General features: G+C 39.6%; 1 protein-coding gene across 3 annotated transcripts in view; it reads right to left on the bottom strand.

Moving 5' to 3' along the window:
* LOC309442362 (cytosolic phospholipase A2 epsilon-like) overlaps positions 1 to 10,901 on the bottom strand; it is a 33,059-nt gene extending 22,158 nt beyond the window's left edge. For all 3 annotated transcript variants that reach the window (XM_082058139.1, XM_082058140.1, XM_082058141.1), the window contains exons 1-4: positions 10,687 to 10,901; positions 7,327 to 7,461; positions 5,627 to 6,632; positions 594 to 677 (exon numbers count right to left, since the gene is read on the bottom strand). In XM_082058139.1, coding sequence (XP_081914265.1) covers positions 594 to 677; positions 5,627 to 5,629 — 87 coding nt within the window. In that variant the 5' untranslated portion in view covers positions 5,630 to 6,632; positions 7,327 to 7,461; positions 10,687 to 10,901. The remainder of the gene's footprint in view (positions 1 to 593; positions 678 to 5,626; positions 6,633 to 7,326; positions 7,462 to 10,686) is intronic.
* Positions 10,902 to 18,829: the final 7,928 nt, after the last annotated feature.

Raw genomic sequence — 18,829 nt, 5'->3', positions numbered from 1 at the left:
GTACTACATACAGAAGTAGTAGCTCCATTAATGAAATTGAAAGGAGCAACTAAACCTTCAAAGTATCATGATTTCTGAGAAACTGTCTCCTTAGGACCTCCTGGTGTACCTCTCATTTTTTTATGCCAGTCTTCTAACAGATTAACCACCTCAAAAGCAGTAAGCCACCAGGCCAGATGCTATTTAAAGCCCACTGGAAAATTCCAAACCAAATAGTTTTCTCACAGAAAGTGTCATTTGAACAAAATCACCAGGTTTGGAAGAAACCCATCAACCTCGGCAGAATTGTTGCCAGTGGTGTTTCTGGAGCTAAAGAGAATGAAGAGAGTAGATAATCAGAATTGCTGAAAGCTCAACTTTTCACCCCAAATACAGAGGATTAACTTTTCATCCTCAGCTTTAGTGGCATCCATAACCAAGAGTTCAGAGTTCAATACTCCTGTGACTAACAGTTAAAAAATATCTCCTCTTATAATTACAGTTAAGTTTAGGGAAAGATGGGAAAGGCTGATGGAAGACTGCAGGTAGCACAGCCATTGTTCATGCCCCACAGCCCTCCCCCTGCAACCCAGAAGCTGCCCTCTAGACAGTACCTTGTCTTCAGCATTGTGAGGTCTTTCATGATCCTTCCTCCTAATTCCAGTCTTCCTGTGTGGGTTTGCTTGGATGAACTGATCCTGGGGACAAGGAGCCAAGAGAGGGACCAGCAATGAAACCTGGCAGTCAACAGCTCCTAGTTTTCAGTTTCTACTCAGAGTCATCATGGCAATAGCAAGGGGCCATACCAGTTCTCCTCTTCTTGATGGGATGCATCTCCATCTTACCAAGACCATCTGCCTGCTGCTCTTACTAATACATTTGCCCATTACAGACCCATTTGACATTTAAGGATCAAAATTCCCTGAGGATTTGCTTTTGATGAATCTCAACCAAGGCAGCCAAACAGATCCTCCCACCCACCACAGATTTTTCCCTTACCAAAGGTGAACAGGCTGATGATCCCATTAGTATCTCTGTCTCATGAAAAGCAACACTATAATGGTCTAGTCTGTATGTCTCACAGCTGGCAGGTGCTCCTGGACCACGCTATTTTCCAACCAGCTGAGGCAGGGAAGAAAAGCTCTATAGATTGACTCATAGCTCCACCTCCCACTGATTTCCAAAGCACAAATTAGGAACTTGTTCTCTGCCACATGAAGATTTTTTTTTTCTTTTTTCTTTTTTTTTTTTTTTAACACAACAGTGATTTATGGAAAAGGAGGAAATGGATCAAACATTTTATTGTAGGCTAATCCCAAAACAAAATAGTTATCCACCACCATAAGTTTTGAATAACCACACACAGAGGGATATCCTGGGTTAAGTGCAACCCTCACAATCTAGAGAAGACCTACCAGAACATTGCAACTACTGATACTTTCTCTAGTCCTAAAATTAATGCCTGCACTTTGGCAGCATCAAGTGGAGTGATCTGAACAGCACTATTTCAGTTCCCACCAGCTCCTCCAGCCAAATGTGCTACTGCGAGGAGCACCAAGTTCACTGCAAATGACAGTCACAGAGTGCAGGCTGGCTCTCATGGGCCATGGCAAATAGTTAAAGAAAGCAGCTTGTAGCTTTATTTTTCTCTTATTGCTGTTATATAAGGGATGTTATGGGGTAAGGAAAGCCAGCAGGAGCTTTCATTATTGAAATGCTTTTCAGTGAAACTGTTGCTTTCAATTAAATTATGTTAGAAACACATATAAACTTTAAAACAAATAACTACTTTTTTTTTTTCCAAAATATTTAAACATCCATATTAAAATTGTCATGTTTGTTTTCTTTTTCATTTTAGAATAACTCCACATTATTTTTCTGTAATAGCACTCAATACACAATAGAAGTACCTAGCACCATTACTAAAATACTAAATTATGACAGAAGCTAGCTAAAACATTTTAAAAATCACTAAAACCAGCTGCTATTCAATAACAAGAAATTATAGTTAAAATTAGTTTTTGAAAAAAATGTTTGCTTCATTTTTTAGAATACCCATGTTTCTAAGTCAGCCAAAAAAACCCCATTTTTGAAGTAGCAGGGGACTTCTTATGAAAGAAAAAAATCTGACTTTCAACCAATTCTAATGAAAGTATCTGGCTACTCAAACTGTCTTGCAGAGGAGAGCTGCCTTAGATAACGTTTCAAATGACCATTATACTTAGTCTGATCTTTCATAGACCCAGGCATTGAATATGTAATAGTTCCTGCTTTATGCAAAAAAAAAAAAAAAAAAGTTATCAATTCCCAGCTACTGGTTTCTCGCTGGGTTGTTTTATTTTGTGGAGCAGTCTTATTACAATAGAGATCTATTTCACCTTGATTGTATGACAATGCTCTTGAAGTAATGCTCCCTGATTTGAAACAAGAGATTCAACTCGTGCTGTTACAAGAGGCTTGAACATGACAGCCGTCACATCACTTCGCTCAGGCTATGAAGTCATTTTCTAGCCCAGTTTGATGATAGTACATTCTCTCCAGCTCTTCAAGAATAAAGGTTACCCATCCAGTTAGATAACATCCCATGCTCCCCACTCAACTCCCACCCTTTCCACAGTCTCCCCAGTTGGGCCTTTTGTGAATTTCAAAAATTAAATTAAGCAATATTAAATGCTCAAGCAGCTATGTTGCTATACGATACATGCTTGATCTATACATCATAAGAAGAAATCCAGCAAAACAGCTCTCCCCTGCGAAAGCAGACATAGCCCAGCAATAGTAGGAAGTTACCTGATGACATGACAGCATGCATCATGAACAGTGGTACAGGTGAGCCAGAAGTCAGGAAGCCACAGGCCACAAGACAAGGTAGTATTTTGCCAGTACCATTGTACCAATAGAAGCCTTCAGCATTACTAGTTGCATGCTGATAGGAGGCCTGCAGTCACCCAGCCACTTACATGAGGCCACACAACTCGCAGCACAGGTGCCGGGGCTGGCAGAGGAGCAGACCGCTCGCGGTAGCACCAGCACCGGCTCTGCAGCCTCTTGAGACACAGCCACAGGTGCTGGAGACTCACAGTTGCCACCCAGATCAATTTTGACACAGACTTAGAGTCGCTTTCCTCTCACATAAATCTGAGACTGATTATCAGTGATATCTCCAAATTCTCACAGGTTTTCTACAGCAATTTAACATCTAAGAGAAGGCAAAGGGGGAAAAGCCCCCAGAGTGTGGCTCACAAGCCTGGCAAGGTTTTTAATGTCTGATAGAAAGGTGCTGTGATAAAGAGCCAAAAAAAGCTCTTGATCTGACCTCTGGTACACCAGTGCAGCCACAGGGTCCAACTTTATTTCTAAATATACTAACCATTTTGTTCTTCATAACCCCCCAAAGAAAAGCTGCCAGGCACCTTCTCTGAATACCAGACATCATTTACATGACCCAAATAAAACATCACAAAACTGAATCACTCATAATCACTTTTTTACCCAGATTCTTACGAAGTCTGAAGTGATGGTAATTGAAATCTGTAAGAAATCAGGTCTTCAAGCAGTTTTCAGATCATCTGTTTAAAGTGTTCGGGACAGATGAAGAACAAGAGACTTAAAGCTGCACTTCTCACTTTGATAATACAGAGACCACAGGAAACAACTTGTGGGAAAATAACAAATAACCAGTTTGACTTAATTTTATCTGTTGCACATAAGTTGCATAATTGTGTTCATATCCTGTTACAATTTAAGTTTTGTTCTAATATATGATTCAATATGACTAGAAAAAAATATTCACACCCACATTGCCTGTGTAGGACTTATTTAAAAATTAGTTGCATGAATTTGCTCAGTTTTTTCATAAGTACTTCAACACAATCTGAGGTGAGTTGACACATATGACAATGACAACAAGGGCACAAGCTGCTTTGTGTTATTGCTGAGGAAACAGCTCCCAAAGACTGTATTACTCAACAGCACCTTCCTCTCAAACAGCACTGCTAGAGTCAACCCCTCTTCTACTGCTGAGAGAATGCTAAGTCACAGTACCCAGCATCCACCTGCATCTTAAGCTCAGACCAGGAGATATCATCCATTTATCACTAATGCATAAGAGACAGGGTGGTCCCACACTGGAAGCTCTAAAGTAGGATCTACACCACCAGTCAAGCGTGTGATTGTGTGTGTGGGCTAACAGCTTCCAGCAATGGAATTGTCATGCTCCTAAAGCAAAAGAAGACCTCAAGACATCTTCAGTGCTTGTTTATTATTGACACTTGCTTTTATTGTCTTTTTGATTACAGCTGTGGGCTTTTCCTACAAAGACATGGAAGTACAGATGTAAGTATTGAGTATGAGTTTGTAGTTGCAACTGAGTCACCATTACTAGCTAATAAAAAGAAACAGGCTAAAATGTTCTCTGGTAGCACTTAAAAACTGAACTGCCCTTTGGAAGTGCTCAACTCTCTCCAGAGACTATGATTATCATTCTGCAGCACTCTGACACTTTAGTTATTTACCTACAGTTAGAAGCTTGCTTCTCTCTCTCATTTTTAATTGGAAAGCATTTGTACACAGTACAGCAAAGGAAGGCAGTTAGCAGGTGTGCAGCCAAAGCATAAATGAAGTATTCAAAAAAATCCCACTAACAATGACCTAACTCTTTATATACTTTATCTGGACAGTTATTTCTGCATGGCTGGCAGTGTGACCAAGTGGCCAACAGCATCCTGGCTTGTATCAGAAAGACACTGAGGTGCTGCAGAGAGTTCAGAGAAGGGCAATGAAGCTGGTGAAGGGTCTAGAGAACAAGTCCTGTGAGGAGTGGCTGAGGGATCTGAAGTTGTTTGGCCTGGAGAAAAAGAGGCTGAGGGGAGACCTTATTGCTGTCTACAACTACCTGAAAGGAGGTTGTAGCATGGAGGGTGTTGGTCTCTTCTTTCGGATTACAAGTGGTAGGACAAGAGGAAATGGCCTGAAGTTGCACCAGGAGAGGTTTAGATTGGATATTAGGAAAAATTTCTTCACTGAAAGGGTTATCAAGCACTGGAACAGTCTGAGAAGTCCAGTGAACTGGTTGAGTCACCATCTCTGGAGTTGTTTAAAAGATGTATAGATATGGCACTTAGAAACCTGGTTTAGTGGTAGACTTGGCAGGGTTAGGTTAACAGTTGGACCTGATGATCTTAAAGGTCTTTTTCAATCTAAATGATTCTTTGACCCTCTGGAGTAAGACTGGTTGGGATACTCTGTCAGCTGAGCTCGCAAGCAAGACTGTGAATCCAGTAGCAATACTTAGGCAGGCTGATACTTGAACTCCACCATGGCTATAAAGGAAGCGTCAGTTTCTCAAGCAGAGGGAATTAGGGCTTGGAACATTCAGACTGCTATAGATAAGCATAAAGCAAAGGATTTGTTGCTCTTATCTGACTTACAAACAAATGAAGTAAAGGGATACATCAATATAACTATAATAAACCGCGGTGGGTTGACTCCAGGCAGCACCTAAACTGCTCACTCACTCTCCTCCCAGCAGTAGTACAGGTGAGAGAATACAAAGCAAAACCAAGCAAAGCCTTGGTTTGAAATAAAAACAGTTTAATAAGAGAAGGAAAGAGGAAAAGAAACAACTGATGCAAAGGTAATCACTCACCATCTCCCACAGGCAGAGTGATGCCCAGCCAGCCTGAGACCAACAGATACCTTGGAACAGTGCTCTCTCAAGCAAAGACAGACCTCAAGACTGGACAGTGCCTTAATTTGACACACTTGAAAAGTGGAATTATCCATTTGACTTCAGAACAGATGCTCCCTCGTACTGAAGATTTCTCCAGGTGACAGCAGTTAGAGTAATCCAGATAAAATCTACATAAGGAAAAGACAACTGCTCTGAAATAATAAGCATCAATAATGTTTTGGGTTGATACCCAACATTAGATACCCAACGTAAAATAGAGGAAAATACAGTTTTAAATTGGAGAAGGTTTGTATTCGCATCTGAAGTGAAATGACTTATCACATCCCCCAAGCCCTTCTGGTTTAGAAAGAAGAAAACACAGCACTCACGGAGATTCAGGTCTTCCAGCACCAATTTCAGTTGTTGCTACATTTCTTCCGTTCAAAGGCCATGCAAAACCAAACCAAACCAAAACAAACAAACAAACAAACAAACAAAACCTGCAGGATCTATTCTGTTATTCTGGATATTGTTTTTACTTAAAAGAAGCAGTTTTTCAAAATCATCCTTACAGTGAGTCATATTCATCTACTTATATGAAGAGCAGCAGCCAGTGAGAGGCACCACTCCTTCTGCACACACCTGCACAACTATGCTCCTCGCCTACAAAAAGGAGAAGAAAACAGTCCTATTAGCAAAGTTACAGACTTTCAAGTGGTTGCATAGCTGGCATCAGTCTTGACAGCTCCTCTGCTTCTGACTGTTAAAGACAGTGCTTTTTAAAAAGGGTGCTTAGTTGAAAGATACTTCAAAAAACATAACCTCAAAAGCTGTGCTCAAGGAGTCATCAAAAGGGCAAGGTGATGCTCATGCTTCTCTCCTCTTCCAGGAGCCACAGGTGATGGGTGTTGATGAAATACACAGCATCAACAAGCCAGAGTTTGTCATATGGTGGTGTCAGTTGATCAGGGAACAGGTTCAGCTGTCAGTCAGGAAAGCAGACAGTCACTCGCACAGTACTCAGAGAGCTGGGCTGTACCTATCTTCACTGTGCAAGGAAATCAAGAGATTTCAAGCTCTCCAGATACGAGGAGCCAAGGGTGGCTGTACCCATCACTGTCCCTTTACCCCATCCTAGAATAATTCCTTAGACTAACAGAGACGCTTTAATTTACTGGAGAAATTTATTTTTTTCCTCAGTGTAATAGGTGCCTTAAAAGAAGGACTTAAAGGAGAAAAATACGATATTCAGATAAACTCAGGTGGTCCTGCAATTCTCCCTAGCAAAAAAAGCAAAAGCCATGGAGAATTTCCAAAATGCCACAGAGTTTTTCCCATTATTCCCTAAGCAAGAATTAGTTTTTAGTATGTTCATGAATTCCCATGGGATTATAACAGATAATGACATTTTTCCCTTTCTATGTAACTTATAGAGTGGTACATTAAACTAATGAGTTCATCCAATTTCAAAAGCACCTGTTTTATTCATTTATTAAAGGATTATCACACTTCCACCCTCACTCAACTAGAATGTGCTTAATGAAGTCACAATGGGACATCTTACTATTTTTTTGAGAATTCTTGGGAGATGCAAACCTCCACTCTTTGATCCTCAAATACTCCAGCTTTACAGAACCGAAGGAGAACATGAACAGTGTTTGTCATCAGGGGAGCACCTGGATTAGATGGTCTGGACAAGCAGAAGTGTCAGACCTCCAGACAGAAAGCAGCATCTCTGGGGTGGTTTTGAGAGTGAAGATCAGGTTTAGAGACACAGTTGTTATCTCCTCCGAACGAGTGCCACCTAAGGGCTGTAGGAAGAGAAAGAGCATACAGAAACAACAAGCATTTAGGAAAGCCTCAGGAACCCCACAGAATTACACATATGATCAATGAAATAATCTCATGATCACTGGGATGTTTCCTAAGGGAAACAGAGACAACAAAATAAGGCTCCTTGGGATATTGACACAACACAGCTTGAGGATTTTGCATAGGCCTCTGAGACAGTGTCAATAGTGCAAAGCAAGGAACAAAAATCAGGTGTTAAGGTGAAAGGCAGAGAATAAGTGAACAGCTGACTGATAAGTGCATTAAGCATGTATACTTTTGTGCCACTCAGAACAGAGCAGGATCCATAAATACTTTTGACTTCCTATGCTGCTTGTGCATATATTTAGAAACACAGTAATGTAAGAAAGAAAAAGTAGCTATTGTTGTTTCTATTGACAGCCCAATAGTCAGTTCCCCTAGCATTTCCATGTCTTTCCAGCACCATGAAAAGTACCTTACAAATTGCAGGATTTACTAATGAATGCACCTTTAAAAGGATAATTGAACTTCCCAATGCTTCTGCTAAATACCAGTACTGACTTAAGCAAATACAAAAATAACAATACCAAAGCAGTCTTCCTGTCATTGAAAATACACACCATTTTAATTCAACACATCTGTGAAAGCAAAACACAATTACGCCTCTAGAATAATTACATTTCAGTCAGCAATAGATACGTGGTTCTCTGACAGTTAAGTAGAGAGACAGGGGATATTGTCCTCAACACCTGACCAAACTGTGAGACAAAACCATTAATTGGCTGCTAATTGAACAGAGCCCACTTCCATTTCCTGATGTGCCCTGTGAGCTCTACAGGACAGCGACCTCTGCATGTAACCCCAGGTATGTGCCATCTGGCACAGTTCAACCAGAACACACGTTTTTCTGATTTTTGTCCCCCCCCCCCCCCCACTGCTTTAATGTTATTGACACATTTTAAGTGAACCTATTGTTTAATATTTTCCTCAGAGCACCATATTCATTGTTATGCAGATTTCAGTAATGTATCCACAGTAAAGGCCAATTCGCACATAACGCATGATGAAACTTTTTGTGTTTCACAATGGAGTAATTAATGCAGCTGTCCAGATGTCATTTTCTAGAACACCCCATTACAAAACACAGGTTAGCTTCTGCAGACAAAGCATTCACAAAACGCCTGTAAAATGCAGTCCCATCCACTCTGAAGCTACTCCCTGGCCCAGCTTCTCACTTCCAGCTCTGCTTTTCAGCTTCCCTGATTTGCTACCAGCAAAAGAAAAAAAAATCCCTAGTGAGTTGGGAAATAAGATGTTAATTTTATTAACAGGGGAGCTCCACTGCTCTACAGTTTTAGTGGCTAGCTGTGTGGTGTAATGCTAAAGGAAAAATATCCCCACACCCTACGTGTAAAACATAGATATGCCTGCAATGAGACAATTAAAACTGATGAGGGCATAACAATGCTATAGTTTTACAATGGGTGCATTATAGTTTAGGTTTAAATGCATATAGCTGCCTTGCAATTAGAATCCTTAGCACTGGAAGTGGAAAAGAATGTATTGCAAAGATGGGGAGACTGGTTAACCTCACAACAATATTGCAGAAGCCTGCTTTAATTTGTACTTATTACAAAACAGAAGGAAATGTTTGTGATGGTCAGGATTGGCATGGCCAGTAACCAAAATTTCCATCTGCAATTTTCTGAGCAGCTTTCATTCTCCTCCGAGTTATCACAGCCAGTTAATCAAGCTCTGCAGCTCTATGTGTTTACGCTTAAGGTAAACTCAGCCTGATAATTACATCAACACCCTTGATTGAAACTACGTAAGGCATGAATCATAGTCCCTCTGGAATTCTCGTCACAATTTCTGGTTTGTAGGACATTAGAGAACTCTTAGCTGACTTAGCTACGATGGTTAGCAACTCAATAACCAGCTGACCAAAAGCACTGCTGAGCTTAACTTCAATTGTGGATAAAAGTGCAACAATCAAAATCATGGGCATCATTGCACACCCACAAGACTACAGCAGGGAACAGAATAATTTTGGTTGGAAGAGACCCTTAAGATCATTGAGTCCAACCATAACCTGACTCTAGCACTAAACCACATCCCTAAGAAACTTCATCTATATGTCTTTTAAACACTTTCAGGGATGGTGACTCCACCACTTCCCTGGGCAGCCTGTTCCACTGCTTCACAATGCCAAGATGGGGCATACAACAAAGCTTGTAATTTACAAAGCTTATAGTTAGTAAAAGAATGTTTCCCATGTCTCTCCTGTTATTACTAATCCAAATTCTAACTGACATACTTTTCCCTGAAATTGTAAGATTGTTCTGTCAGATACAGTTCATTACAGAGAGGTTTGCTCGGACATTTGCAATAAATTGAATAGTAATAAATATCATTTTATGGTATGCCCACTAAAGACAGCAGGCTACTCTTGCAACAGGCTACATGTTCCTGTAGCTCAAAGTCTTGTATTATGGTATTTTAAGATTATAATTACAGCAGGTGATTCTTTGTTGAGAAGTGGGTAGAGAGTCATTGCAGTATCATGTAAGAGGGCACCATCTCCCTTTAATGCATTTGAAAAATGTGACAGGTATGAAAGAGCATACAGCTAAAGCACAGACTGTACCAATCTAGGACACAGTTTCATGCATCACCAACAAAACACCAGTGGTGATGGCCTTAGCAGGGGGAATCTGTGCTGTGAAAATGAAAGGTCAATAGAAGTGAGGTTTGATAATATTGCTGTGATCTTCCCCCTCCTCTCAGCTTGATACTTGGAAAATCCACAGTCAGAACTCAGAACCTAGTCGCATGGAGAAAAGAGTTATCAGTATTTGTTCATGCAATAAAGAATGTTTTCATAGATAAGAGAAGCAATCTCACACTTCTGTGCAAGCTTACTGAGCTCTAGTACTGTTTCATCAGGAGAGTCAGAATTGGAAGAGGAATTTTTTTATATATTCTATATAAATATTAGAATATGTAAAGAGACATCTTCAAGTGCATGAATTTGCTCCATAGACCACAAGAACAACAATTTCTCACAGTTGTGCTTTAATTATGTCTTTGTGCTATGGAGGGAGCAGCACAGGGATATGCATGATCACATTCCTTTGGACAGCAAGCAAGCTTAGTGGTATCACTAAGATTACTAAAAATTAGGCCACAAAGTTGCATTCAACAGCACATGGCAGGCTCCTCACCTTTCTCTCAGGAAAGATTCCATGTTCAACTGTTATATTTCTCCTCCTTTCTTTTCAGAGACATACATGGGTCACCTGAATACATAATCAACCTCAGAGACCATCCGGAATTGGATTTTCCATACAGTAATTCATCAAATATGTCTTCACATTGGATCTGGCCATCTGTTGGTGAAGCCCCACTTCTGACACAGATGCCATTTGATTTTCGTATATGTCTTCTCTCCCACTATGTCTCAACTTGTTGCCACAGAGAGTATCTTAACTCTAAGAGAAGTAGAAAGGAAAATGAAAACTGTATTGCCGGGTGAAAAGGCAGTATTCTGCTTTCTCAGCTTCATTCAGAACACAATATTTTCACCAAAATACACACCCAGCTGATCTGTAAAGACAGCACTCCTAAAGTCACCCTCAACCAATTTTTCACATGCAGCAGGGATTCTCTTAAGGCTCACTGTGCTGCAGGAAGACTATATACACCGAATTATCATGGTTATGATTCTTAAATGGGACTAAGCTGGAGGAGACTGGAAGGAGAGCAAGTATTATCCTCAAGCTGTCAGAAAGCCTGTAGTGTCTTATTCACCATATCTGCAGGCAGCCAAATGAAGCAGGAGCAACAAGGTTTGTGACTGAATTCCTGTGTTACTGCACAACTGAGGTAGTGAAATAAACATCTACTTGAATTCCTGAAAAGACGCTGCAGCAAGCAAATACTTGCCCTAAAGTAAAATAGCATTATCTCTATCAGTGTGAGGGATTCATGTCTAAAGGCCATTATAGCTGAAATGCCTGAGTCAAAGTTCAGGCTTCCATTGCCTTCATTTCACAGCCCACCCCTCCCAATGGAAGCTAAAAACCCTTATAAATACACTGCTGAGAGACAAAACTGAAACTAAACTAAAACAAAAAACTAAACTAAACTAAAACTGAAACTAAAACAAAAACTGAAAACTGGTGTGCTTCAACGTTTAAGAGTAGTCTGAGTAAAATCTCATTGTCCAAGTACCTGGACACTGAGCATGGTGCCTGTTTTTGTTGGTTTTTTTACAACAATAAATGTACTTTTTCCCTGAAAATACATGTTGGGCAATTATATCTTGCTTCAGCTACTGCAGTAGTTTTTATTTTAAGGAGAAAACAATACAGGCTCCCTATGCTTTTATACAGTTTAGAAAGATATCAGCATTTTTCTTCCCACCAGTTGCTGAGCTCTGATCACAAACCCAGAAGATATGCAAAAATGGAACACAGCTTAATAATGTTGACATACCTTTTTATAAATAGTTACATTAATTCATCAGCTTGTACCTTAGATGTCCCCCAATAAGTCAGCTTAACCATTGTCAAGTCTTTCATAGATGCCACAAAACTCTGAAACATTCTTTTCATGTTCAGCCTAAGTTTATTCCTTAACATATTTGTTCTCACACCTACACTGGCCTTCTAGCTTTACCTCCCTTCTCTAGATTGCTTTCATAAAGAGCAGACACGTCCATTCTCAATTGTTGCTGTGACAAGCAAATTAGCGCACAGTCATCTGGTATCCTCTCAAATGGCATGTTTTCCCTTTCCCATACTTCCTCATCCACACATCTGCTACAAGTTTTTTTCCTGAAACACAGATAACCAGTCAACACACACTGTTCTACATGAGACATTACCAGAGCTTTGTTCAACAGTATTAGTATTTCCCTCTTTCCACTGGAAATGTTTCGGCTTCCAACACCTCTGGATCTCATTGCCTTTTTTCAAAGCCATGTCATACCAATATCATGTTCTGATTAGAAACTGCTTCCTATTTTTGTGTTTTTCCCTTTCACAGTGTTGAGTAAAGTGTCTCATCTGGCAACTGAGCACAAATGTGTGATTAGAAGTGTGGCCTGGTGTAATATTTGCCACATCAAAAGCAATAGAGATAGTACCACTTCTTAGTTTAATATTTTTGGGTGTGATTCCAGACACATTTTTCATCTACTAGAGTTAATAATACTGTAAAGATTTTGCACAGCACTATAAACAGATAAAGTTAAATATAAATAACATCATTTGGCTTGTAAATAAATTTACTGGAAAAATGAAAAAAATGTCTTCAACTGTCCTGCTCCAAAATGCATCATGCTTAAGAGATCGATACCTTCCCTTCCCTGCTCCAGCATTTTCCCAGGCAATGCTTGTCCTAGGACACTGAACCCTTTAACACTTCTGCTCCACAGAGCTGGCACAACATCAGGCCACCAGTGGTCTGCCCTCTCTGCTACCACTTATCACCAGGTTCTGCTCCCTCCTTTGCCCCAGCTCTGCTGTTTATCTGGTGCTGCCCTGAGCAACCAGATAAAGCAGCATAAATTTTAACTTCATGGTAGCATGGTGCTTGCATTTTAAGTTTCATTCCACTTTGAACCACTGCAGTTACAATAAGACCTGTGTTTGGGATGTGACTGGAGGTGCAGTCAGAAGATCTGCTACCACACAGCAGTTTGACCTTGACACTAGAAAACAAACAGGCAGCTCTTTTCATATGAAGCCACTGTTTACTTAATAGCATATGATATCCTGTTAGTCATTTTATACTGTTTCTTCACTACTTCAGGCTTCAAAAATCCACAATAAAATTTGTACTATAAAAATATTTCAAAGTATTTTATTTTAAAAAATCATAATTTATTGTTTACTTATACAGTAGCAGCAATACAGAGAGCAATTAATTATAAAATCTTAGTTACTAAGCAGTATAGCTGAAAAGAAGGTTCAGTTATAGAAGCTTCTCAGCTACTTAGAACATAACTTGGTCATTGTCTATGGAGGAAAAGAAACCCATATTTTTGTGAATGCAAACAGGTCTTTGTCCATGACAACCCAGCAACACCACGAGAGGAAAGCTACCTTATCTGTAACACCTGTTTAAACAAACAGGTAGCCTTGCAGGTTCAGGTAGTATATTCTTTTTTAAGGGTAATCATAGTTGAAAGATCAAGTTGCTAGAGCCGGAAGTACCAGGTTAATTCACTAAATTCAAATCAAAACCAAAAGTTGGGTTTTTTTAACTGTTTTTAAGGGATTCTGGTGTAGGGACAGCAAAGTGAAATGATTGCGATTTAAGTGCAAATCAATTTAATTCACTGGCACAACTTCTAATTCTTACTAAAATAATCAAAACCATGATGGTTCTTCACCTTGACAATTTTGTCACTTTCAATTTCCACATTTTTAAGGCTCTTTAGGAAGTAACTCTGGTATTATCTTGCTCATCCTCCCCTAGTAAACACCAGCTGTGAGGTTTACTTTGTTGCCTTTGTTTCACCCATGAGCTCTCAACCTATTTATCACTATTTTTCAAAGACAGCTTTGTGCAGTTAATCCATTTTTTACCTGTCTAAGGACTGCATGAGTAAATTCCATGAACTAGACATGCTAACCCATGAAGCTTCCAGATGGATCACCCTGTTGTTACTTCCTTACCCTTTGGAAACTCATCACCCTGGAAATGGCTGTCAAGCCTTATTTTTCTGCAAATCATCCCATGTCGTCTTCTAGAGACTAAGCAGTAGTTTAATACTTCACCCTTCTTTAGGTACCAACTTCCTGCCATATTTTGCTAGGTTTATCATGGCCTTTTACATACATACACAAAACATTTTATTTCCTTGTTCTTTCCTTGTTCTCTGTACTTTGAAAATTATTTTATGTAGGACTGCAAAAATGTATTTTACCTGCAAAAGAGGAAAAAGCATTCTGAAGAGCTGTTACTTCTTGCACATAAATTAAGCTATTTCGGTGTGTAAATCCAGCATCATTTAAATGTTTATCACTGATACCGATGATTTACTCTGAACATTTATGGAGAACTAGAATAAGCAAGTTATCCTGCCACAGGGTAAATACAAAAGTGTTGTTAAAAAAAAAAAAGTTACTGTTACTTGGGACCCAGTTTCTCCACTTCCTTTGATGTCTTCAGTTGTTCCCAGAGTGCAGTCAGTACCCGTTTGACAACTCTATGATCATGTGAATCTTGTCTCTACTTGCTGCTCCGACAACAGACTCTGTCCCACTCACACACACCTTTTGTCTGCAAACATAAGCCGTGCATGGCTCCGACATTGTCTGCACTAGAGCCTTGCTCAGCTGGACCTCAAGCCCACAGCACAAATATCAGCAAGTGTAGTAACCCAGGTAAGTTTTAGACCATTGAATTTGTTTAGTTTTCTGTTAGGAATCCCTTGACAGCCTGGAGCTGCACCAGTAGCTTCCAGGAACCCAAAACCAACAACCAGAAGCATCAGACAGAGCCAGGACTACACACAATGGCTCAGTGCAAGGACAACTGCCCTCCACTTAGCCTCAAGGTGTACTAGGAGCTAGATGCAATTGAAAGTTGTAGTACTTGGATTTTTCTTCCAGTGTGGCTTAGACAGTGATTTTGAGCAACATATTTGAAAGAAATGAAAGACAGAAAAGGTAGCTAATTGAATAGCTGCTCATAGAAAGAGGGAACAGTCATGATCAGGATCCTGTGCCCATTTCTACAACAGTATTACAGTATTAATTAAAATAAATCAATTAAAATTTTAATACTATTCAGTATTAGCATTGCTACAGCATCAACATCAGCTATATATAGCCCTCAAGTGCTACACACCAAATTTGTTCTTTTGGACAATCCAAGACACCGAGAAGGGAAGGAGTAAGAGAAACTGAACTGAAAGCTTCTGTAGCTCTCCTGGGATAACAGTTGGTAACAGCAGTTCCAAGCCTCCGCATACTCTCTCACTAGAGTAGAATATGAAGTATTGTTAATTATTCACTGGATTAACATGAAGATAACATTACTTATATGGTCCAAGCTCCCTTCATCATGAACACCAAGTCAGTAAAATATTTGTTGGTTTTTTTCCTCCATTATCCAGCAATCTTCCAGTGCATATGTACACATATAAACACATTTAATTGTGGAATACATAAATTCTACTATGATAAGCTTTTAATGAAATCCTTAATTAATAAAAAGTGTTTCAATGGACCCTGCATTACATATTAAAAAAAGACTGAAAGGGATGCATGAGTTATCAGATCAATAGGTGCAGACAGTGACAGAATAATCAAGAAAGGTTACATGAACTTCCCTTTCCATGAACCACCACAAAGCATGGCCACAAAACATTTCCCAGAACCTCATGATAAATTTTGTCTGTCTAAAAATCAAAAGCCACAATTACAACAGAGCAAAGACTACATCAAGGACACCATTTCACATTCTACTTCCTGGCAAGAGAAGGAAATTTGGCAAGTAAAATTCCGTGCTGCTCTGAAGTAGTTCATGTCCTGCAGGACACCATAGGATAGTGATCAAAATTTAATGTGTTAAGAAATTTCCTTTTGAACACTCATATGAGTTGTTAAGCATTCTTGGCAAATAAGCAAGTGTGGAGGGGTTTTAATAGATAAAGATTTGTTGCTGAATTAGTCTGGCTCAAAGGAATCTCAAGGCAGCTTCAAGAAGCTGAGAACAGAATCTGCTGTGAGAAAGAGGGGCGTTCCTCAATCAGCGGGGTCCTGGTGTGGCGTGAATCATCGGACGTATCATCAGTGAGACTCCGGTGCATGGACAGCCCATGATACTCATTCAGCGAATCCATGCTTGGAGCGTGGACGTGTGATTAGAATATAGTTGCGTATATAAGGAGGCTTGTTTCTGTAATAAATGGCTTTGCGTGATTCACATTGAATCGGAATGCTGAGTCCTTTATCGCTCCAACAAATGGTGACCCCGACATGATACTCTGAACGGCATACCACTACGATCAGGGAAAAGCCTGGAGCGGCCCAGCCAGGAGTGGCTTCAGCTGGACTGAAGACTGGACGGAGACGTAAGGACGCCCCGGGTATAAAGTCGTCAACGCAGCAAAGGAAAAAAGTGAGTGGCTGGGAGCAGGAGGAGGGAAGAGTAACGTTATGGGACAGTATGATGAGATTGCTAGCAAACTGATATACCGACTGTTATATATCAATTGTCACTCTAATCAAGAAAATGCAGGGAATGAATTTAAGTCTTAATAGGCCATGATCCTTTTGTCATATATGTACCATTTGTGAAATTTAATTCTGATTTTTTTTTTTGTAATCTTTGTCTTTGTAAATTGCACTAGCTGGTTTTCTTAACAGCGCAGCTTTTGGCATGCATAAATGTAAATTGCTGCAGAACCTGCAAGTCTTTAACATCAGGTTATAGGTCATACTTGTATTTGGTCTGATCCTACATACTTGCAAAGTTTTTGTTGATGGTTCTGGGAAGTCTCATAAAGCTGTAGTGGTTTGGTGTGAAGATAACAATTGGCATCATTCTGTAAAAATTATTGAAGGTTCAACCCAATTAGCAGAACTTGGCACAGCTTTAAATTACTTAGAGCTTTTTAAGGAGGAACCTCTAAATTTGATTTGTGATTTTGAGTGCATAGTCAAGATCCAACGCATGTATCTGTTTCTGAACTTTTTTTGTTTGTTTGTTTGTTTTTTAAAAAAAAGGGGGGAAGTAGGGGAAACACCACAAAACCAATTGTCAAAAGCATTGTATGTGATGAAATACTTTGCAAGTATGACCAAAAACCATGCTAAATCAGAAAGAACCTACATTAGTTATGGTCAAATCACTAGTCAATGGAAAAGGCCACATCAATTGATAACCTGGGGAAAAGGTTATGTTTGTGGCATTACAGGCCGAGGATTGAAGTGGATTCAACAAAGATTCAACGGATGCAGATGGTCAGGAGGGAGATAAATTGTGAGGACTGTTTCAGATGTAAACCATGGATCCCAATTCAGTGTTATAGATGCTCACAGACCTGGTGGTCTAGAAGCCTATTAGCAAGCAGGTGGTGTACCTTCTGTGGAGAATGGCAATTTGAACAATCAGCAGGAGATCCAAAAGGGTGATATTATGATTAGATAGTCAATGCATAGATAAGGTAAAATTATGAGATAGCCCTACCATAGTAATCTAAGTTTAGCAACTGATAAAGTTTTAGAAGGGATATTAAGGTTAAGCTATTGATCTTTTAAATAGGTTAAGATAACTTTTAAGATATTAATTCAATTATTAGTATATGCTGATGGTATTAGGCATATTACCCTATAAACTGCACAGTTATAAATCTTTTAGGAATTTAAGAGAAAATATTGTATTAACTTGTCTGGTTATTTTGAATCTATTAAAATAGTGTGTTAATAAGGTTGTCATAGTAAGCAGGTAGTTGTTTGATCTTATTAAGTAAGGTTTAACTGCACTATATGTAATTGTAATTATGTTGTTAATCACGTGTTCTATGTTGCAGTATATTTCAAAAATGATTCACTGTGCAGTTAAAGGGGCCTGACTAATTCAAGAACAGAAAGGGGGAACTGTGGAGGGGTTTTCATAGGTAAAGATTTGTTGCTGAATTAGTCTGGCTCAAAGGAATCTCAAGGCAGCTTCAAGAAGCTGAGAACAGAATCTGCTGTGAGAAAGAGGGGTGTTCCTCAATCAGCGGGGTCCTGGTGTGGCGTGAATCATCGGACGTATCATCAGTGAGACTCCAGTGCACGGACAGCCCATGATACTCATTTAGCGAATCCATGCTTGGAGCGTGGACGTGTGATTAGAATATAGTTGCATATATAAGGAGGCTTGTTTCTGTAATAAATAGCTTTGTGTGATTCACACTGAATCGGAATGCTGAGTCCTTTATCGTTCCAACTAGCAAGTATTTGATACCAGGAAAAACACTGTGTGAGTAGCTTGGATTATAAAAGAGAATGAATCTCAATAAGTATATGATTAGCTGAGTGCACTGTCTCAGAATAATCAGTTTTCACCAACCAGGCTTCCCTGGGAATAAAGTTAAGACATTAGAAAAACAGGTTATCCTGCAGGCTGTTTTTGTACACATCTTGTTTCCAGATAAACATGCAGCCTGCATGAACACCTGTTCTTGTAAATCTAAAGAGCAAGACTTGAGCACCCATGCAAAATCTTCCTAAGAACAACAAAAAAAGCTAGCATATTTCTCACATTTTCAGAGCTCCTTTCTCACTAGCACTCCTTTGTGAGAGAGACTCAGGAGGAAAAAAAATAAAGTACCTATTTCTTCCAAATGCTCCTTTGACTTGG

Source organism: Streptopelia decaocto, assembly GCF_964273445.1.
Source record: "Streptopelia decaocto genome assembly, chromosome: 7".
In the NCBI taxonomy this organism is placed as follows: Eukaryota; Metazoa; Chordata; class Aves; order Columbiformes; family Columbidae; genus Streptopelia; species Streptopelia decaocto.
This window is presented reverse-complemented; position numbering and strand designations above follow the sequence as displayed.